This window comes from Chrysemys picta, chromosome 6 (assembly GCF_011386835.1).
Source record: "Chrysemys picta bellii isolate R12L10 chromosome 6, ASM1138683v2, whole genome shotgun sequence".
Lineage (NCBI taxonomy): Eukaryota > Metazoa > Chordata > Testudines > Emydidae > Chrysemys > Chrysemys picta.
Window position 1 is genome coordinate 70,141,142 of NC_088796.1, and position 23,383 is coordinate 70,164,524.

General features: G+C 46.7%; 1 protein-coding gene across 4 annotated transcripts in view; it reads right to left on the reverse strand.

Moving 5' to 3' along the window:
• The window catches only part of EPB41L4A (erythrocyte membrane protein band 4.1 like 4A), a 206,889-nt gene extending 201,768 nt beyond the window's left edge, over window positions 1–5,121 (reverse strand). The window contains exons 1-2 of one of the 4 annotated variants that reach the window (XM_042840451.2): window positions 4,618–5,121; window positions 3,592–3,998 (exon numbers count right to left, since the gene is read on the reverse strand). In XM_042840451.2, coding sequence (XP_042696385.2) covers window positions 3,592–3,690 — 99 coding nt within the window. In that variant the 5' untranslated portion in view covers window positions 3,691–3,998; window positions 4,618–5,121. Of the gene's footprint in view, window positions 1–3,591; window positions 3,999–4,305 lie in introns of all 4 variants that reach the window. The other 3 variants (XM_065599250.1, XM_005281621.4, XM_024106725.3) reach the window with 3 other exon arrangements.
• Window positions 5,122–23,383: the final 18,262 nt, after the last annotated feature.

Genomic DNA, 23,383 nt, shown 5'->3' on the forward strand with positions numbered 1-23,383 from the left:
ATAAGGACCCACACATACCAGTGCCTTTTCAGGATTAGGAGGGTCTATGAAATTACTCATAGGAAGTGAGGGAGGTTATTCATAGAGTTCCTCTAGGCTCAGATTGGGCACCAAGATTTAATATTTGCACGAATAACCACGAAACAAAAAGTAGGAGTGTGCTAACTGCTGAAACAGAAATTGGCTGAGGACAGACTATCTTAAGAGAGGAGACTAAAAAGCTTTGCTTGTTTGGCATAGCAAAATGAAGGCTGAGGGGAGATATGATTGCTCTCTATAAATACCTTGATGGGAGGGAGGGTATAAAATACCAGGAAGAGAAAAATGCTATTTAAACTAAAGGACAATGTTGGCAAAAGAACAAACAAGTGTTAACTGGTCATGAATAAATTTAGGCTGGAAATTAGAAGGGTTCTACATCAGAGGAGTCAGGTATTAGTAGGAGTGTTCTAAGCAAGATCCCAGAAGTAATTCTTCCACTTTACTCAGCACTGATAAGGCCTCAGCTGGAATACTGTGTCAAGTTCTGGGCACCACACTTAGGAAAAGATGTGGACAAACTGGAGGAAGTCCAGAGGAGAACAACAAAAATGATTAATGGGCTAGAAAATACAAGGAAAGATTTAAAAATTGGGTTTGTTTAGTCTGGAGAAAAGAAGACTGGGGGGGGGGGGACCTGATAATAGTCTTCAAGTACATAAAAGGTTGTTATAAAGAAGAGGGTGATAAATTGTTCTCTTTAACCACTGAGAACAGGACAAGTAGTAGTAATGGGCTTAAATTGCAGCAAGAGAGATTTTGTTTAGACATTAGGAAAAACTTCCTACCTAAAAGGGTAGTTAAGAACTGGCACAAATTACCTAGGGAGGTTATGGAATCTCTGTCATTGAAGGTTTTTAAGAAAAGATTAGACAAGCCACTATCAGCAATGGTCTAAATCAATGGTTTTCAACCGGGGGTCCCATAGACTCTGTCTAGGATTTCCAAAGGAGTTCATACCTTAAAATTTTTTAGGCATCCACAAATGAAAAAAAGGTTGAAAACCACTGGTCTAGATCAGGAGTTCTCAAACTTCATTGCACCACAACCCCTTCTGACAACAGACATTACTTCACGACCCCAGGAGTGGGGACCAAAGCCTGACCCCACCCGAGCCCCACTGCCCCTGGTAGGAGGTCCAAAACCCAAGCCCCACAGCTCTGGGCAGGGGGGGGCCAAAGCTGAAGCTCAAAAGCTTCAGCCCCAGGTAGGGCGCCTACAACCTGGGCCCTGCCACACAGGGCTGAAGCCCTCAGGCTTTGACTTCAGCCCTGGGCCCCAACAAGTCTAAGCCAGCCCTGGCAACCCCATTCAAAAGTGGTCGCGACCTACTTTGGGGTCCCAACCCACAATTTGAGAATCACTGGTCTAGACAATACTTAGTTCCGCTCAGTGCAGGGGACTGGACTAGATGACCTATCAAGGTCCTACATTTCCAGTCCTACATTTCTGTGATTCTGGAACAGCGTTCCGATAGGAGTAATGGGGGGGAAACTACCTAATTAGTTTTAGGGTGGATCTTGATAATTCTATGAATGGGATTATATGATGGGGTTGCCTGTAGTAGCAGGGGACTGGACTTGATGATCCAACAGGTCCCTTCCAGTCCTGTGTTCTATGCCATCCTCTCTGTAGGATACTCCTTTTATATCTCTGAGTTTCTGTGTTTACGAGCAACCATATATGTAATTTAACATATATTATAATAAACTATATCAAAATTTTCAAAACTGCATGCCTAAATTTAGATTTCTAAATCCATATTTGAACACTGAAGTCAAATATCACTGCAAATTGCTTGGTATTCAACTAAATATGGATTTATTAGCCTAATTTCAGGCACCCAGTTTTGAAAATCTTGGTAATACATCTCTATGTAATTATAGGTGGAGCTGGTAGTGCTGCCTTTGCTTAAGGTTGCCCAATACACTTCCTTGCCCTTGTGTCCCACCCTGAGCCAAAGTAGTGGGACCTGCTGCCACCTGAGGAGAGCAACAAACCCCACTGGGCCAGGCTGTACTTCATTCTGATCTCATTGTCCACTAATACCAGTTGGTGGCTCACCAATGGAGCCATGAGCACAGGCGTGTACCTGGTGCAGTTCACAAACTCCCCTGAGACCTGTCCTTTCTGGGGTGAGAGGGAGACCCTGCTGTAATCTATGTAGAGTACATCAGCCTTCTTCTGGCTCCTCCAGAACTTCTCACTGAGGTTCTGGCAGTACTTTTCCCTGCACCTCCTCATTTATACACATCCCATCAGTTGCCCCACAAAGTCACAGGACCTCCTCGTCAACCTCCTCCTGGCACTGTCCTACATGGCCATCCATCACTCCAGGAGGATGAAGCTGCATCAGGGGCTGAGGGGTGCTCTGAGACTGTGAAGCCTATTTCCATTCCTTTGTTAAGTCATGCCTCCAAGTAAAGTTGCTCTGGGTGGTGTCCATTGACTCCTTAGTCAGGCTTAGAGGAGTCATGGGCTCTGTCAGGGGTTCTCTGCTTGGTGTCCCTCTCCAGTTCCCTGATTTTTAACTTCTTACCTCCATCTCATCCTTGATTTTTTCATTTCTTGTCCCTGGAATTTGCTTGTAGCCTGGGTTTAATGGCAGGGCGGGGCATTTAGCTTTCGGAGGGTTTAGGCTCACCATCTCCCAACAACCACAACAGGCGCACACACCTTTCAGCTCACTCTGAATTCCCAATTTTTAACTTTTAACCTTCACTTCCATGTCTGTTTTTTCATGTATTGTCCCCAGTACTCACTTGGCAGCCTGAGTCCAATGGCTCCTCCTGCTTGGTGGAGGGGATGGGCATCTGGCAGGGGATGGGCATCTGCCCTAGTCCCCAAAAATAGCATACACCTTTCAGCTTCTGCAACAACTGAGGCAGGGATCTTACAGACTACAGACTCATTCACCACACAACCCTCATTAATTCCCAGAGCACCAACTATTCTGTACTGTGGAAAAAATAGTATATGGTCATAGTTAAACATTTTATCATAGGGCACATGCACAAGGGGACAAATTAAAGTTGCAAAGGCAGCCTTAATTCTGGTATTTTCTAACTCTTAAGCAAAGGACTTTGAGCTCTTGGTTTTTTATGTAATAAATATCTAATACACAATGTCATGAGTCCTTCAGAACAGCTGGAATCTATTCAAACATGTGTATGCCATAAAATAACCCATTTAGCCTTAAGAAATTAACTCTAGCAAATCTTTTAGAAGGCCCCACATCGTTAACACATGTTTTTGTGGTGAATTTCTGTCAATGGAGTAACTGAGAATTAAAGTTATGGAATGATTTTCACCTTTTGGGGCTTTTTAAAAAGTATTCACTATTCAAATTTCTTTTCAGTTAACCAAATGTTAATTAAAGTACATAACCCCTCCATTTCACAGTAATTAGCAGTGAGCATTGATAACCACTCTGGAACAGCACGTTCCCAAGCAGAATTTACCCCCCTACTGCTGGGCTTTAGACAAAGCATTTCAAACATTATTGACAAGTGCCTGGGTAACCCTAATGAAAACAACACAGCCTGTGCTTACCTTTATCCCCTGCTGTTGGGTGGTTAGGGTCAACTTGGATTCATCCAGAAGCAAAACCTCACAATAAAATTCCTCGGGGACAGCACAGAAACAACCCATCACTGCTTTGATGTCTGGGGGAAATGGGAACGATAGATAAAGGCGACCCCAAGCTCCAGAAGGGGGAGAAGCAGCGCGTTTAATTAACGCCACCGCTAATGAACAAGAAATGTATTCAGCTCAGCAGTCCCAATGCAACAGAATGATCCCACGAGATGCAGGCGTGCGGGTACTTCTTGGATGTTGGCAAGCTGAGTATCCAGTTGCTATAAAGATGGTGAACTAAACACTAAGGAACAACTCCTCCCTGGGCATCCTGCAAAAGTCTTCAGCAAGGCCGGGGGGGATTGGAAGCTCCTTCCGCTGCCCTGTGGGAAAGAGAAATCACATTGCAATAGTCCAGGAGCGCGCAGTCCCTGCCCAGGTCCCACCTGCCAAGGTACAGCATAGGGTGTCAGTCTCCTCTCTGTTCTTTAAACCTCTGTGCACATGGGCTGTATTAGCACCCACTGTTCTCCGTACCTGTTCTCACCGTGTCTCCGGGTTAATCATTTGCCACATTCCCACTCCCACCCCATTTCTGAGGCTGCTCTTTTGTGCAGAACGAGAGCACAGCAAGGCAGGGGAGAGCCACAGGCCCACCCCCTCCCCTGCCTTACGGGGGGGGCGAGTTACCTAGGCGGAAAGGAGTGCCGCTGGCGGGCAGCTCATGTCGCGGGGCCATGTGCAGAAGTACCCCGCTTCGCTTCTCCGCCCGACCCAGCCGGCTCTCGCCTTCCTGCCCCTCCTCCTACTGAGCAGAGCGGAGAGAGCCCCAGCGCCGCCACCCTACTGCTGCTGCTCCCCCGCGTCCTGTGCGCCGCACGTGCGAGCTGCTGCTAGGAAGAGCGGCTGGGGCTTCGGGGCGCCCTTCGCGCAGCGGCTCTGTCCTTAGCGCTCCCTTAGCCCCCCTGCGAACTCCCCAGGGCCAGAGAGCGCCTCACACACCGGGCGGGCGCGGCTCCACCTGCACTCGGATTCTGCAAAGCCCCAATGGCCCAGGATGGGCCGGGGGGCGCCGCGGCCGCCTCTTCTCCGCGCCTGCCGGGGCGGTGACTTGCCCTGCTCTCCTCGGCTCCCGTCCCAGCAGCAGCATGTCCCGGGGGCTGGAGAAGCAGCCTCCCCAGAAGCTCGTCCCTGCCGGCCGGCCCGGGTCTGGAGCAGCCGCCACCGCCTCAGCCCTCCAGCAGCATCGCGGTGCCCGCCGGGGCTGGGGGCTGCCGACGGGGAGCAGGGAGCGCGCAGCCACGTTGTGGCCAGACCCGCCGCTCTCTGCCCCTCTCCCGGGCCGGCTCCTGGCGGCAGCTCAGCTGTGTCTGTCTCCAGGGGCGATGGTGACGGCCGGTGCCGGGAGGGGAGGGGCAGTAGGACGGCTGCTCTAGCCCCTGCACTACGGGCGCAGCCTCTCCTCCCTCCGCCCGACTGCTCCGGTTGCCCTGCCCGGCCCTAGCAGCGACACGAGCTGAGGCAGCAGTGACCCCTGCTGGGCCAGCGCCTCATGCGCCGCGCTCCCCAGGCTGCAGCCGCCGGCCCGCGTGCAGGTGCAACAGAGCTAGCTCGGCCCCTGCCTGCAGGCAACACGCACCGGGACTGGACTCGGGCTGCGATCGCACAGATGGTCCGCAGCGGCTTTGGAAAACCAGCCTGAGGGATGGTCCTTTGGGGGCGTGAGGGGAGATCCTAGATTGTCTCCGTCCTGGGGAACTCGGTAGTGGGTGGATCAGGGTGGGTTTAACCTCACAAAACTTCCACGAGGTTCAGATCCCACCCAGTGTTGGTGCGGTTGCAGGGGGGTGAATAAAAGCTATCCGTCTGAGCCCATCTTGCCTGGGGATATCATGGAGCTCAGAGGTTTCTACTGATTGATGAGTATGAAATACAAGATAAAAAATACAGCTCCTGCCACATGGCACTGCCTGAAGGAGTTTTCTCCGGTTTTAAAAGTAGTTTTGTCAGGTAGAAGTGATGGGTATGTACTGTCCTTTAGTTCAAAAACATTTCATATTGAAGAAACACGAACTGATAGAAATTAGGAATTGTATTGCAATATTTATTTAGTAGCCAAAATTGAGAGGAAAGTCTAGTGTCTTAATTGTCACACATTTATATTCCCTTCTCCCCTCTGTTCTTTTGTACTCAAGCAGGTGGCTATGGCCCTGAGTCTGCAAACAGCTGTGCATGTGCTTACCTTTGCACACCCACATAGTTCAATTGAAGTGAAAGGGAGTACTGAATGGGTAAAAGCATGTAAGTAATCCACACTAGGAGTGTGTGGGTATTTGTCCCCCTCTAGTGACTGGGTCACATGAGGTGATTGTGGCTTTATGGGGGAGGTTTCTCAGTTGACAAACTATACTGGTTAAGATCCAGACCATGCACAGAGGGTGATGGTCCAGTAGTAAGGATGCTAGCTTGGGTTTGGGAGAACTAAGAGCCATTCCCTGCTTTGCCACAAATTTCCTGTGTGACCTTGGGCAGAGCCCGTTCTAGGCATAGGCAAGCTTAGGCAGCTGCCAAGGGCAGCAAATTTTGGAACTTTTCCCATCTCTTTCCGTGGTCAGCGGTGGCGCTGGGGGAGGAGGCTGACAGGGCTGCCCACGTGAGAGGTTTGCTGCCAGCTGGAGCTCTGAGGAGCAGGAAGCAACCCTTAGCTAGGCTGCTGGGGAAGCACTCCTGCCCCCAGCGTGGGTAAGATCACAACCATGACTCAGGCACTGAGCAGCTCTGGGCTCCTCCTGGTGGCATGAGTGCTGCCAGGGCTTTGGCCACAAGCAGAGCTGCCCACCCGGCTTCATCTCCACACTCAGCCTGTACCTGCTACTCTGTGCCCAGCCCTCAGGGACCCTGCTGCTGCCCCAGTCACTTGCCACCACTCTAGATTCACATTGTGGCTGTTCCATGCTATGTTCGTAACTGCAGGATCATCCAAAAAAAGAGGGGACATTTGGATTGCAGGAGTTGCTGGGACCAGGCAGGGGGTGCAGATTGTGGGGGGCTGGGCTGAGGCTGTAGAGCACAAGGGGCCAGGCAGAAGAGAAGGGATGGGATGGGGGTGTGGAGTTCCAGGGAATGCCCATGTCCAGTTTTGGTTGAGCTGAGCAGCTGGTTCTAGTGGTGGAGGAAGCTGGGGGAGGTTTTCAGGTCTCTGCCCTGAACTTCTAAGGATATGGGGTGGGGATAGGGGCAACACACTGAAGTTGTGCCTAGGGCGGCAGATTGTCTTGAGCAGCCTCTGCTCTGCTCGGGCAAGTCAGTGAGTATCAGTTCCCTACCTATAAGAAGAATAGTACTTCACGGGAGTGTTGTGGGAATAAAAATGGTGAGAGATCCAGATACTATATCGTTCCACAGGCCATATAAGCTAGACAGAGTGCTACATATCATCATTAACTCAGTGTATCATTTTCAGTTACCAGAAACCTTTTGAATAGGTTACAAACACTGAAGACATGAAAAAGCTGAAACAAACTGAGAACATTCCCAAACTTTGCTGTCCCTGGACTAGACATTCCAAAACATGTAACCTGGATAAGTTATTTTCTTACATCGGTGGGGCAGCAGCAATTTCTTTCAGGTCCATATAAATCACACAGTTCTTGGTATATTCTGGTAATGGACAGTTTTCCAGGACAGGAATATCTGGTTCCTGTCTATTCAGCCTCATCTCCCTGGTATCTGATCACCTAAGGGCTAGTTTTAATTACTATATACGTATTTATTCTCATATCAGCCATCAATGATTGATGAACAAGCAGGGTGGTTCAGTGAACTAAGTATTAGGTTTGAAACCCTTGAAGTGCAATTCTGATGACTCATTTCCAGGTCACAACCCACCCACTGAGAAGTCCTAAACTCACTAATAACAAGTGCTGCATTGGCTGATATTTTAAAAAGAACCTTAAGTTATCTATCTTCATATTTTCAAAATCACTAGAAAACTGAGCTTTTTATTCCACAAGAAAAAAAATGGTGTAAATTCAGTATTACTACATCATGTGTATTTTTGACTTTTGGTTGCCTTTGGATGGCTGTTAGCATTTCTTTTGCTGTGTATGGTGCAAAGAGAAGAGAGGAAAAATTCAATGAGTTTTTGTTTCATACCCATCTTCCCAGCTTCCAGACTGTCTAAAATACTTTATTTTGCAAATTTCAATTTTTGTCCTGGAATTTAAATCTCTTATGAAAGGTTAGAGATGACATCTAAATTCAAATTTTTTTTTAGAAGGTTAGCTGAAAAAATGCCATCAAAGAAAATAAAAAAAACCCAACCCTTAGAGCTTATTCCAAAAACACAGGCTCCTTCTACCCCAGGTAAAAAGAATCTCCATTACCTTCCTTAGTTTTATGGGTTACATCCTTGGTAGGTCAGCAGCCAGAGAGTGACTGCCTCGTCTGTGACCAGACAATTACCTGCCAGCGGAGTGTGTTGGAGATCTAATTATAATGATTGATCCAGTTGCAGGGGATCAGAGAGGACTTATTCAGAGCTGTGAGTGCAGCCTAGAAGAGGTGACCCAGGAGAGAAAAGCAAAGGGAGTTTCTTTTCTGGGAAGGACCTAGTGATCTCATGCTGGAAGAACCCCCTAGGGAGCAGGTTAGGCTTCTGTAAGGGTACGTCTTCACTTACCGGAGGGTCCGGTGGTAAGCAATCGATGTTCTGGGATCGATCCCGGAAGTGCTCGCCGTCGACGCCGGTACTCCAGCTCGCCGAGAGGAGTACGCGGCATCGACGGGGGAGCCTTCCTGCCGCGTCTGGACCCGCGGTAAGTTCCGACTAAGGTACTTCGAATTCAGCTACGTTATTAACGTAGCTGAATTTGCGTACCTTAGTCCGAAGTGGGGGCTTAGTGGGGACCAGGCCTAAGGGAGACCCTGAGATTGGGTCTGTAGGATGTAGGGAGATTCCTGAGGAAAGCTGCTGAGGCTACTGGATAGGGGAGGCAGTAGGGGAAAACCTGTTAGGAATAAGCAATGTAGGAGGAACTCTGCAGGAGTCTCTTCAGTGTAGCCCAAGAGGGGCAGAAGAATTATTAGTTTGGCTATTTATTTAGATTTACATTTGGATGTTTGTTACTCTGGAAGGGGATTGAATTTATAAGTGACCTGGCTGGAGGGCCAGGCTACAGAAGACACAGATAGGGACAGGCCAGAATGGGTACCAAGGAAGGGCTCAGAAGGAAGCATGAGGTGTAAAGACCCTTGCAATGTCATGACTTGCTGCCAGGGAGTGTTATGGGAGGAAGAAACTGCTTACAGTAACATAATCAACTACTTAAGTACATCTAACATTCCATCCAGGAGAAGAAAGTATTACATGCATACACTATACACTTTCCTCATTCGGGCAAAGCTCTTCCTCAAACAGCTGGGCTTTACAGGAGTTCATGTGTAAGATTTGATCACCAGTTGTAATAACTTAATAATTGCACAGATTTGACACTTACAGTATCAGGTGTTCTGCACTAACCACTGGACCAAACTACTAAAAGAAGTAGTGGATTCTCCATCTCTTGGAGTCTTCAAGTCAAGTCTGGTTGCCTTTCTGGAAGATGCGCTTTAGTCAAACAAGTTATTGGACTCAATACTGGAGTAAGTGGATAAAAAAGTAATAGCCTGTGATATTCAGGAGGTTGGACTAGATGATTAATTGGTCCTTTCTGGTCTTCAAATCTATGAATGTATGCACACCATATAAACTTCATAGTTGTCAGAAGACAGAATTTCTTTTGCACAGACACAGGCCCTAACATTTAAGCTAATCAAGAACCTCCATTACCTGTAGCAGTATTAGGATTTATAGCCTCTTTATGGGTGGTGCACTAGCGGGTGAGGTAATCTCTAGAATTTAAGCATGAATCCAGGACTGACAATCTCATCAATACAGGGAAATGCAATACGCAATGCACTGCAATATCAACATCCTATTATTATTTTTCAATTCTACCTTTCACAATACTTTCTACTTATCCGCACTTTAAGTACATATAGTAAATTTTACTTTTAAGTATTAAGAAACATGTACCTGTAGGAAATTAGGCCTGGTATTTTGTCCCTTTAACCAGTACAAGTGCACGTGTTGTTAGAAATGTTTTGAAAAACTAGTAATAGTGAAAATTTTACCATAACAGAGTTTCAATTATTTGTGACCTGAAAGTATTATAATTATAAATAAAAGGTTCTCCAGTCTAAAAACCCACAAGAAAATCATCAAACTAACAATCTCAGAATTACAGCTCAGAATAGGAGCCAAAGGAAAGACTGAAATAGGAATGAAAATAAAACATTCTGCAACATTTTACACTATTACAGAAAGTCTTTGGAAAGTTATCTTATGTTACTGCACCAAACCTATGGCTGAAAGGACCACTTTGTGCCTCCATAATAATTTTTATATTGTTGTGGTCAAATTAAATGAATAGTCCATTGTGAATATAGTTCCCCAATCCAAATATGGTATGTTAGTAGAAACACTTCCTCCCGATTAGGGGATCCAAGTTTCACAGGTTTGAAGGTTGCTTTACCCTATGTCCCCTCAGTGAAGGATATCTAAAATGTCTTTTTGCTCCCCTTATATTACACAAAGTCCATTGTTTCTGTGTCAAGAGCCAGAATCAGCTTGCCAACTTTCTAAACACACAAAACTGAACACCCCAGCCCCACCGCTTCGCGAGGCCCCACCCCCTGCTCTCTACATTCCCGCTCCCTCGGTGGCTCACTTTCCCCCATCCTCACTCACTTTCACTGTGCTGGGGCAGGCGGTTGGGGTTGGGGTGCGGGATGGGGGTGAGGGCTCTGGCTGAGGATGTGAGCTCTGGGATGGGGCTGGAGATGAGAGGTTTGGGGCTCCAGGCTGGGGGGTGGGGCCAAGGGATTCCGAGTGCAGGAGGGGGCTGCGGGTTGAGGCAGGGTGCAGGAGGGGGTATGGGCTCTGGGCTGGGGGTGCAGGCTCTGTGGTGGAGCTGGGAATGAGGAATTTGGAATGCAAGAGGGGGGGTCAGGGTTGGGGCACAGGCTTACCTTGGGCAGCTCCCAGTCAGCGGGGCTAAGACAGGCTCCCTGCCTGTCCTGGCTCCGCACTGCACCCCGGAAGCAGCCAGCAGGTCCAGCTCCTAGGCAGGGGGGCCAGGAGGCTCTGTGTTCTGCTCTCGCCTGCAGGCACCACCACCCCAATTCCCATTGGCCACAGTTCCCAACCAATGGGAGTGTGTAGCCGGTGCTCAGGGCAGGGGCAGCACACAGAGCCCCGTGGCCTCCCCACCTTGAAGCTAGACCCGCTGGCCGCATCCGGGGTGCAGCATTGTGCCAAGGCAGGTAGGGAGCCTGCATTAGCCCTGCAGCTCTGCTGACTGGACTTTTAACGGCCTGGTCAGCAGTGCTGATCAGAGCCGCCAGGGTCCCTTTGGACCAGGCATTCTGGTCAAAAACTGGACATCTGGCAGCCCTAAGCCAGGAGAACTTCCTGGGAGTGCAGACTCTGTCCCCCAGTGTGCTCACCAAACTGCCACTTGTTCTGTTTACCTTATATGTAAATGTATTTTCATTGTCCTCGGTCTTACAAAGCTTGACCCAGACAGGTAAATCTACATTCCTTTGTCCAAGGCAGGCTGGTTTATCAATTCTCTCCACATGTTTTAGAAACATATTTCCAGCACACATACATAACTCTTTATATACCACCCATACATGCATCACACACTGATATTCATGACCAGTGTGTGACAAGCTTTCATAAAACCTTACTCAATTCACTTTTATAGTACAATAATATTGTATAAAATCAATTGCTTATTCTTTGCGGTTCAGACCCCCTTTTGTCCCCCAGGGGTGTCCATACTTTGTCATACACACAAAAGACAAACATTTTGGCAATTGGAAGACAAGAGGAAGCAGTAAAGATCGAACTCAGACAAAGAACTAGAACAAGTATAAAAATGTGTGCATCTTGGAGGACTAATATTGGAGAATGGGAATTGTGAAGATGACATAAAAAGAACTGGACTTGTTGCTACTGCATTTGGAAAACTCTGCAAGATTTGGAAGGCTAAGAACGTTTTGATAAAAGTGAAAATCAGCATATATGAGACAGCTATCATGCCAATACTGTAAGGGTAAGAATGCTGGAGTATGAGGAAAGCCAGTTAACAAAAGATTTTGACTGCAGAAATGAACTGACTGAAGGGAACACCGAGTTTCAAGACTGCAGAAACAATACTACTGCAGAAAATTTAAGTAAGATGACTACAATGATTTGGATATGTGTCAAGAATGAACCCCGAAAGAATACCATACATGGCGATACATACCAAAGTACAAGAACCTAGAAACAAAGGAAGACTGAGGATGCATTGGATAAACATGGTGAAGAATGAGGTAGAACAAAAAGCTTTAAAGATCATAGAATATCAGGGTTTGGAAGGGACCTCAGGAGGTAATCTAGTCCAACCCCCTGCTCAAAGCAGGCGCTATCCCCAAATTGCCCCCTCAAGGATTGAATTCACAACCCTGGATTTAGCAGGCTAATGCTCAAACCACTGAGCTATCCTTCCCCCCTAAAAACTAAATGGAGATATACCTCTCTCATAGAGCTGGAAGGGACCTTGAAAGGTCATCAAGTCCAGCCCCCTGCCTTCACAAGCAGGATCACGTACTGATTTTGTCCTAGATCCCTAAGTGGCCCCCTCAAGGATTGAACTCACAAACCTAGGGTTAGCAGGCTAATGCTCAAACCACGGAGCTATCCCTCCCATTGATAAATGAAGCCATGAAGCTGGTTCAAGATAGAAAATGGTAGAAAGACATCTTTCAACCCCCTTGTCACTCTTGAGTTGACAGATGGGAACCAAAGAAGTCTATCCTGTTAACTGTTTTCCATACCAATAGAAGATAAATTTACTTCAGAGACAATGGCTTATCAGGCAGTGTTACCTCTAAATTGTTCCATTAGGATTGTCAGGCAGCGAGTTTGAACCTATAAATCATTAGCTATACTTAGAGCAGCAGGAAGATCCCAGCTATCATAAGGCTTTCTGTTGCTTCCTGGATAGTATGGATTCCACAACAGCTTTGCTTCCATGTGGTCACCACTTATGAATGAATGTGCGGAGGGGAATGGTATGTGAGATACTGTTAATGGGGTTCCATGCCCATCTTCTCCCAATCGTCAGAGACCCAACTCTCTGGTGGGCCTGCAGAGGGGCTGCTATGGAATGAATGGAAGGGTCAGAACATGCTATGGAACTACCACTTCACTGTCCTCCACATGTGGAGTTCTAGCTCTACTGGATTTGGCTCCCCATTTATACAAGTAGCAGAGGGGAGCATAGGGCTCTATATTTAGAAGCTGTACAGCAAATGCAGTCAAGCAGACAATCTGGAGTACTTTGCATCTTCCCCCAAAAGACTTCCAAGAGCCCTTCTCATCAGTTACAGCCCATTAGAGGTTTGGCCCTCACAGGGGAAATGAAGTAAGTTTGTTTCTTCAGAATTATGCTGCTCTGCTTCAGCATGCCCCCACCTACCCATATTCCACTGACGCATGTATCTGCCCCCAGACATTTACAGTCCTTGAAGACAGAATCTCCAGATGACATTTAATAAGCCATTGAGAAGTAGTACACTTATTGTTACCCCACCCATCCCCAAAGAGAACTGAAATGGGCAAGAGAACAAGAATTGCTTCATCACACTGATTTTAGTGTGCAGAGACTGAGGGTAAATATGTGAGAGGTATGCAAGTACTTGTTCTTTTGTTTTTATTAGCAATTATTCCTACTTGAAAACACAATCCACAATCAGTTCATTACATCTCTGGATGAAACCTGCAGCTGTTTAAAATATGAACAAGATAAAGATTTCATCATAATTTTGGACCATACTTTCTGTTACTGTGTAAGAAATGCGTATGCACAGGTTGGGTGTCTTACAGTATTTCATGTGCCTGTGAGATGGCATGCCATGATCAGGGCCGGTTCTGGCTTTCTGGCCGCCCCAAGCAAAAAAATAAAAATAAATAAATAAACATGCGGCGTGGCTGGAGCCAGGGTGCAGGGGGACTCCCTGCCATGCAGATGTGCCCCGGCTAGCGGGGAGAGGGGGAGGGAGCGGGGGGAGAAGGAGAAGGGGGGCGGCCAGGGCTTCAGCGGGGCGCTGCCCCGCGGCCCCTCCCGCCGTGCCCCCTGCTGGGAGGGCTCCACACCGCTCCGGTCTCCTGAGGATTGGGCGGAATGCCGCCTCCTACAAGCTGCTGCCCCTAGCACCAGCTTGCTCGGCTGGTGCCTGGAGCCGGCCCTGGCCATGGTGTTTTTTATTACACTTATTAAATGGCCTTTTACTGTATATGTACTTTATAAGAAACTGATCAAAAATGTTTCACATATATGAAAAAAACTGCTAGGCAAAGAACAGTTCAGCCATATGAAGCCATGATCATTAGAACAACTGTTAAAGTCCAAGTTAATCATTTAAATGATCAATGGGGATAACTTGGCACCCCTTTGTGGTTTAAAAAAAAACACCTATGGGAGTTCTGAAGTGAAATGGGCTCAAGTTAGTTAATTTTCTTTCTGGTTTACATAACCATTTGAGGTCCTGCAAACAAACAAACAAACACACACACACACACACACCCTAAATGGCTAATGCTTTTTAAAGTCTATCTCTTTTGCTATATTGCACCTCTTGTTATAGCTCTTAAATAGTTCTTTAAAAAGTAGGTGTGTGAAAAATTTGAGAAAATAGCAAAAAACACACTACCAAAAACCCCTTTAAAACATCCCACTAATTGAAAACTATAAGGTTTAAAAATCAGCCCCTGCAACATCTATTTACTTTTGCATTTAACAACTAATTTTTATATTTACAACAACAACAAAAACTTTGAGAGTTCACTCAAGCTGTTCTCATACATGTGAAGTGGTTTTACAGTGCCTCTGGTAAATGATTCTGGACATAGTGCAGCATTTCTCAAATGCAGCCACTGTGGCTGCATGTGGCCACCAGTGGCTTTTCTTGTGGCCACAGCCTCCTGTGCGGTGATTGGGGGAGGGGGGTAGCAGCAGAGCCACAAACACCAAAGGAGCAGGCAGCCAGTGAGAGTTCCCCACCTTCCCAGCAGTGGTGGGGTTCAGGCTTCCAGCTTCAGCTCTAGAGTGACAGGCTCTGTCCTCCGGCCACACAGCAGCAAGCTCCATCTTATGGCTTTGGGCCACAGCCCCGGGCTCTTGACAACATCACTCCTGGACCCTGCTGCCTTCCCTGGCCCTCCACTGCCTCCCTTCCCACCTCCCCATCCAGAGCTTAATTTGTCTTCCTGCATACTAGGGCTGAGTAAGTCTTGTGAAAAGTGGTATTTGTATGTTTGTTAATATCCCTTTTCACTGCCTTCTAGGTATCAAGTCTGCTGCTGTGAAAAGGGATATTAACAAACATACAAATATCACTTTTCACAGAAGCAGACTTACTAGCTAGCAAGTAATAAAAAAGCAACCAAAAATAAAATAAAAGACAAGAACAGGCAAAACACCTTATTTGTGTTTCTATTCTGTTTAGATCCAGTAAAGAATACAAACAAGTGTGCATCATTTTTATTAGGTCTGCAAAACCCCCTACATAAATTACCTATTTATCTACCTGATTTGGACCTACATATGTGCATATTTATTTATTTTTCTATGGTTAATTAAGAATTTTAGGAAAAATTGTCAGAGTGGCCACCAGCAAGAGTTTTTTTGTGTGTGAGAACCTGACATAGACCATCCCTTATGAAAAAATTTGTGAAGAACCAGCTGATCTTGATGTTCAGTTTTTCAGCAAAGAGTATACATATTTTTGGATAGTGATGATAATTAAGTGTTAAAATATAGTGAGCCACCTGACACCAAGGGAAAAAGACAGATGCAGATTTGTATTGAAATTACAACTTCTATGGGATTTGAATTAATTGCTTTTGAAATATAAGACAAATATCCTCTCCACTGGAATAAACAGACTTTGCATATGACCCATGAAAATTTAGAAGTAATACTTTTGGCTTCAGAGGAAGCCCATTTTTTTCCATGCATGCTAAATAAAGGAGCAGTTTGTCCCATTTCTGAGAGTGGAAGGGAGCTGGATTGGGTGGATCCAGGCTAGAAGTCCAGAAAGGGGTGAAGGGGTGTCAATTCCACAGTATCATCCTACTTTCGCTTGTTTAGGAACAGTGTTGTCCTGAAACTTTCATGATCTTGAAGACCTGCTGCTATACCCACTGCTTAATTTGTAATGAAAGAGGTGCCAGGGCTCAAGCAATTTTTTTTACATTCATAACTGATATAGCGAGCCCAGAGGTGCCGCGGATATAAACTGCTAAGCTAGACATGCTGGGGCTCAGCCCTGCAAGCCCTGGCACAATTTAAGCACTGGTTTTATCTATCCCAAGAGACTAGACAGTCCATGATAGGAAAAGAATGTCTTGCAATCAGGTGGGTGGTTGCTGCTCATGGGTACTACTTGCTGAGGATTCCTTTCATCCTGGTGATAGTCCATGCCCTCTTGCGCTGGCTATAAACCGTGAATGACTCCAATCATTGACATGGTAGTATTTTGCATTGTATCCTTTCACTATTCAAGTGCAACACTACTCACAAATAGTATCTGAATGTGGACTTTTTCCTCCCAAGAAGATGAGGGTATCACTACAAAGAGAGATAGACCTAAGCCCTGCTTCTTAGAGGGATGTATGCATTTGAGCATGGGCGGCTGGTAAACCGGCCATTGGGGGACGTTAGCCCTCCCTCTCCCCTTCTGCCCCTCCTCCCCTGCAGGAGCCCAGAGCACCCCCACCGTGGCCATCAGCACACCCCCCCCCCCAGTCCCAGGCCATCTGAGCACCCAGAGCACCGGGCACCCGCAGCACCCCCAGCCCCACAGTGCCGGGTGGGCAGAGTGATCCCAGCCCTTTGAGTGCTGGGCGGCATGGTGCAGACCCAGCGCCAGCCACCCGGGGTCCTGGGGACAGCCCCAGGACCACGGAAGAACAGGAACTGCAGTAGGGGGCCTGGGGGCGGAGCATGGGCAGAGCCACGCCAGGCTGTTTGGGGAGGCTCAGCCTCCCCCGGCCTATGATACTCGCTGCCCATGTGTGTGGGTGTACTGGTCTTTCAGTGGGCCTGAAAAAAGAACCTGTAGCCTGGACACACTACAACTCAGTGAAGAATCTAGGAGGAGACCATGACAAGCCAGATATGGCCTGGGAGAATTTTGGGTTAATTCCCAGCAAGAATTCAGAGTCAGCTCAGGGAAGCACTCATCTGGGAGTTAATTAAATGCAGCTGCTCCAACTAACATCCGCACATTAAAGAGGAGTGGCTTGCACCTGGAAGAGAGGAAAACTGGGTGTGTGCAGATAGGGCAGGAAGCTCTGTGGCAACAGAATTCTTCTGTTTGCATATTTGTTTTAGAGTTTATTAACTCTGTATTTCCAACCCCAACCATTCAAAAATCATGAGTCTGGCTTCCCCAAATCATGATATTGGCTTAAAAATCATGAGATTTAAAAAAAATAATAATAAATTTGGGGAGGAGAAGGTTTGCCTTCTGTTTCTTGAACCTGTAGGTAACATTCAAGTCACATTTTCAAGATTTCCTCTGCAATCACAAAGGCTAGAAACATTTTTTTTAATGAAAGTGAGATTCTTATGTAATTACTCGATTCCAAGAGTTGGGACATTAAGAATAACAACATTATTGTGAGATTCATGATTAAATTATCAGAGCTGACAACAATAACTGTTCAGCTATATACTAAAGGATGTAATTTACAGCTATCTTTAGAAGTAATGCAGTCAGTGACTTGTCAAGTTTGTTATCTTGGTTAATCAGAATTCCTGAAATCCCCTACTGAAAATTTTTGCGTTTAAAACTGTCTCCTGTGAACTGTCTCACGCTAGCTATGTCTTAGCCCTATCACAGATGGACAGAAAATGGAAAATAATGTCAAGCAGAAACCTGGGGAATGTCACTAAACAAAGGCCACCATAATGGTATCCGTAGAGAAACAGAAAGACTGACTTGTCCGCGGTGACCCCAGGTGTATCTGGAGAAAGCCAGTGTTTTGTCCTGGGTTTTGTAGCTGCCTGTAGACCCTGATCACCAGAGGGAGTTGCCATTTAGCAAGTGAGACAATGAAATTGATAACAGGCTGGTTGAACACACATGCACCTCAGGGACCCTCTCCAACAAAGCACATCACACGCTGATTTGCTACCCTCCCTACCATGAGACCTCTCCATGAGTTTGCCTTTCTGCATGATTCCCTGGCCAGCCCTCTCCAATATACATTCAGAGTCAGATCTGACTCAGGGCAGTGCTGCAAGCTGATGGCTGTGGATCTCCCTCTGCCTCTTGTACTGGAGGTAACACCACATTGTGTTTGGTAAGGATGAGAAAAGACAATGGACTGACAGTGCATGAAGGTGGGGAGAAGCTGAGGGACTGGGATGGAGGGATGGACAGGGAGACAGAGAAGGAACCTGCAGAGGAAAAAGTGATGAAAAGGATGACTATTATATAATATATAGAGGAAGAGAGTATAGTGACAAAAGGGAAGCACAAGAAATAAGATAGGACTTGAGCAGGAGAGAAGTTTTATCTTTTCTAAAGGAGCTGGGCCTACCACATTGGGTAGAAAATACAACACTGGGGCTGGGACATAGACACAACAGTAAAGGGCTGTTAGGGGACCAGAGAACAAATATTGTTTTCTCTCACCTTGCTCTTGAATAAGCAGAGGGTGGTGCAGCATTATGGTGAAGGAGGAGTAGATACTCTCTTCTCTCCATTGCCTGCTGCCAAAGCCCTCCCATACACACCTCCCTGATTCCCATCAAAATCATCCTCTGCTCCTCTCCTCTCCCACCACAAGCATTCTAGCTTTTTACTTTGAAAATCTGGTTGCTCCCACGCAGCCCAATGTGTGTGGTGCGTGTGGGCAGTGCAAATGATGCTTGTGTGGATAGTGCAATCTGCTTCATTCCCACATCAACTGCTAGTCATTATTAATTTAAAATTGTTGGCGAGGCAAATGCCATGTCATATTATCTCTCTCTTGAAACCCCATACAAACTTTTATTCTAAACTAACTATACAAAATGAAATAACTGTGAACAGCAAAACAATGAAGTTATTAAGAAGAATGAAAAAATATGGTTCCTTCATGTCGAGGAAATAGATCTTTATGGAATTTGTACTTTATGGGTGTTTCTATATAATTTTGTCACATTACTTTTTAGAACAATAAATCTTACATTATATGCTGACAGCTAATAGGGATATACAGTGCCCTGTAAATAAGAATGTTTACTATAGAAAGTAAATCTGTAGGTTTTATGGGATGTTAAAACCTACCTTTGTCTCGGCTAATATTTTGTACATAAAATAGTGCATTAGCACTGTAATATACCAGTATGCATATTTGCACACTTAGCATTTTGCAGTGTAGAGCAAACTGCCAGTGATTGATTTAGTAGCATTCTGAGGTCATAAGATCTCTTCACAGATGTGCTGAGAATAGTCACCACTGAGATTAAACCATTTTCTTTTTCTACTACTACCTTTAAAGCAAAACCCATTCTGTATTACCTGCCATTTTGCTACATTCATGCTAATGCCAGTTTGACTCCAATACATAAGGTTCCTAATGATACTTACAAAACATTGCAATGAATTCCTGATTTGCTTGTGCATGTATTCTGTATAGTGTATATACAGTATCAATAGGGCTTGGATTTTGAGTATCTTATTTCTTTAGCAGATCTGCACAGTTGAAATACCGTTTTGAAAATGTATAGGGGGGGGGCTTATTTACATAGTTGAATGTGTTAAACCCTCAAGCTATGTGGATTGGCTCAGAAGCATGAGTATCAACCTCAGGGCAGACTGTTAAGAAGCAGGGCAACACTCCCCAAAATGGTTCAGAGTTCTATACTTAGATTTCACCAACCAAGAATCAAGTGTTAACTCCTCAGACACTATAACAGCCTCAACATGGAGTCACAGACAGTCCCCTTGGGTACTCCAATCTATCATGCAACCCATCTAAGCTTGCTTTTGTGATAGATGGTCCTTTACACCAAAAATCACAAATAATATTCTGGTTACTCCCAGTCCCAGATGAGGGCTTTTACCTTGCTGGCAAAGAGTCAGAGTCATTTATTGCATAGGGCATAGCTTAAGTATTTTATCTCAGCACAACCCACCTTACACTTTGTGTTAGGCCTGCTTCCCTTAGAGATTGCAGAATGGCGGTGACGCTCCCACGATGCTGTTCCCAGGTGCTAGAACAGACAACAATGGCATCGAAATAGGCTGTAGTGTGCTACCAATTTGGGCCATAATGTCCTATCCATTAGACACTGGAAGGTGGCACTCTAATTCTTGCTGGTCTGGGTGAATAAACATGGCATCTTGAGTCTTCCAGGGCTTTAGTAAATTCCACATTGTAGATCTGGGCACCCTGTCTCTTCCCGCCTAACCAAATTTCATCATCTCGCAGAGCCTCTGCCATTTAGCAAGCAGTTTGCTCTTGGACCTAGGTAGTAATATCATGATGAGGTGCCCTGGCTGATAAAGCTTCTGCCTCACACTCCTATTAGACCAGAGGGGCAATGGAAGAATGTTCTGAGGGAGTGGGGCCAGGCCAGCGCCTATGGGAGAAGGGGAGAGCGCACTACCCAGCCCCACTCTGCTCCACTCCCAACTCTGCTCCAGCCCCAGCATCAGCCACCGACCACACCCTGGCCGTGCTCTGCACCTGGTCCTGGTTCCACTCCCAACCTCTTTGCCCCCACACCCAGACTTGTCTCCCTTACCCCTGGCTGTGCCCCCCCAGGGAGGCATGGCCCGGCTCCTGGCCCTGGCAAGAGAGGGCATGGACAGGAGTAAGGAGCGGGGGATGCAAAGCTGAAAAGTTTGGGGACCACTGTATTAGACTATAGCTCCTGTGAGTGTTGCACAGCCTGTGAATTCTGCTTGACAAAGGTTCCAATCAAGTCCAGCCATTCCTGCAGTTTTGGAACATATTACACAGCATTCTCAGCCTTGGTCCTGACAAGCTTCCTGCACCAGGTCCAGAATTCCAGAGGACCATCTTCCATACAACAACTCAAAATGGGAGAACCCCATGGAAGACTAAGGCACCTCCTTGATGGCAAACAGGTATGGTAGCATTTTGTCCCAGTTGCAGTATTCAGCTGTGACAAACTTAACCAGACACTAAAGGAAAAGCTCTGCAAAATACTTCACTAACCCCTCCATTTGGGATTGGTAGATTGAGGTTCTTATGGACTTTATGTCAAGCAAGGAGCAAATTCCTTGTAGTAATTTTGATATGAAGATTGTGCCCTGATCAGTCAAGCATCACCCTAGGGCAAGGATCGGCAACGCTTGGCATGTGGCCCACCAGGGTAAGCCCCCTGGCCGGTCGGGCCGGTTTGTTTACTTGTCGCAGCCGCAGGTTCGGCCGATCACGGCTCCCACTGGCCGCGGATCGCTGCTCCAGGCCGTGGTTCGCTGCTCCAGGGGCTGCAGGAAGTGACGTGGGGCGAGGGATGTGCTGGCCATGGCTTCCCACAGCCCCCATTGGCCTGCAGCGGCGAACTGCGGCCAGTGGGAGCCGCGATCAGCCGAACCTCCAGATGTGGCAGGAAAACAAACTGGCCCGGCTGGCCAGGAGGCTTACCCTGGTGGGCCGGGTGCCAAACGTTGCTGATCCCTGCCCTAGGGGCTGCCTACCTGAGAGAACACTGTAATCATTCATCAGCAACTACCTAGATCGACACTGACCACAGGGAGAATAGCTTGAGAGTACCAGGTGTTGTAATCCACTATGACTAGAATGTAGCAGCACCCACTGACAGTTAGTTCAAGGGGTCCAACTAAATCTATCCCAGTGCATTCAAATAGGTGTCCTTGTCCTCTTAGTATACATCTGGCCAGAAGAAATGAACCAAAACCAGTTCCTAAGTTTTTTCCACCTCTAAGAGGCCAGAGCATGGTATTTCATGAGCCAGACTGAAGACTTTGTGCCTAAAGGACCTGAGAACCAATAGGTATGACAATCCTATACCTATTTGGGTCTCTTTGACCACCAAAACCAGTACTTCTCCCTCCAGTTCAAAGTGAGGGTTCTGCATGCACCAGGTTCTGTTCAGACTGGCTAGCTGTCTGTACAAGAAGCTAAACACCCCATTATTTTGCAGCTCTTGAAGAGAGTCACTGGAGCTAGTGAGAGACTGATCATCCGTCCCTGGTGTGTGACTGTCAGGGCTGTCCAAGCAGCACTGGGTGTCAGTGCCCTTCCATGTTCATTTCACCAGTTCTGGTCCAAGGTTTGTAGGGCACCTGAGTGTCCACAGACTGTGGTATCTGGAAGTCTGACCCCTATGGCATTACCTGTGTGGGGTCCAAGCCACATTGGGTATCAGTGGATTTATGGGCCTTACATGTCAGCAGAGCTTGATTCCAGGGAAGGCAATGCTCTTTATGTGTTGCCCGGGTAGTAAGGCCAAAGAGCTCAGGATCAGTAAAGGGAAAGATCTTTCCAAGCAATCCCCTCTTACGGCACCTCTTGAGGTCTAGGATCCAGGCATGAATGGTTTGTCTCTTGTAGCAGGCGGAGCAATTTCTCCACATCCTGTCTGTCACTCTTCTCTTATGGGCCTCTTCAACCCCCACCCAGTGTCACCCTTTGGGGACTGTTATCGCAGCAGGGGTATGCTCTCAGGTGGGGGGTTGCCACAGCTCACAGAACAGCCTTCCTGTGACCCTTCCCAGGTTGTCCCTTCTTCCATGAGTCCAGTGTCTTGCAGGAGAAGGCCAACAGTCTCCTCTCCTGACCCAGGGGAGAGGATGCCAGACAGTGTGGTTCAGCCTCCAAGCAGTTCTTGACCAAACACTCTGCAGTCTCCAGGTTGGCTGCCCGGTGCTGATAAACCCACTCCCAGTGTTTTGGTGGCAAGACCTGCAGAACTGTTCAAGTGCCACTAGCTCAATGATTTCCCATAGGGATCAGGATTCTGGCTTCAGCCATCTGCAGTAAAATTCCAAGAGGGAAAATTCCCACCTTGGTTGAGAGACCAGGCTAAATGTTTTGACCCAGAACCATCAGCAGTAACCCTCCTCCATAAGGCCCAAAATAGCCCATAAAGGCATAATCTCCAGCTGAGGTGCAATCTAATGCCCTATATGCTACAATATACCATTAAACAATTCAGTTAAGATAGGGACCAATACTTGCTTTAGAGCTCTACAATACTCCCCAGACAACCCACTGGAACCTGGAACTGGATTTTAAATTCTTAATTACAGTTTCAACTTACTCTGCAGCAATTTGCCTACCAAGAACTGCCACTCTGAGAGCTGAAGTAGTTTCACACACACATCTCAAATATCTATTTATAAGGCCAGGACTGGGATGTTCTTAAGAGTACAACGTATGGAAAAAGTTAGCAAATGTTTCAGAGGTCGGTTTATTGCTAATCTCCTTTTTTATATCTCAACAGAGAGGTGTCTGATTTATCCTGTTTCTTGTTTATAACAGGTTAATCTGCCCTCTTATCTCATTTCTTTTCTTGTACACTCTTTGGGGCTACCCCAGTTTTAACACAGGCTGCACCCATCTTTTTTATCCTGTGCTTTGCAGAGAAAGGAAGCTGCCATGAAAGTAGTTTGAAACTAGTTA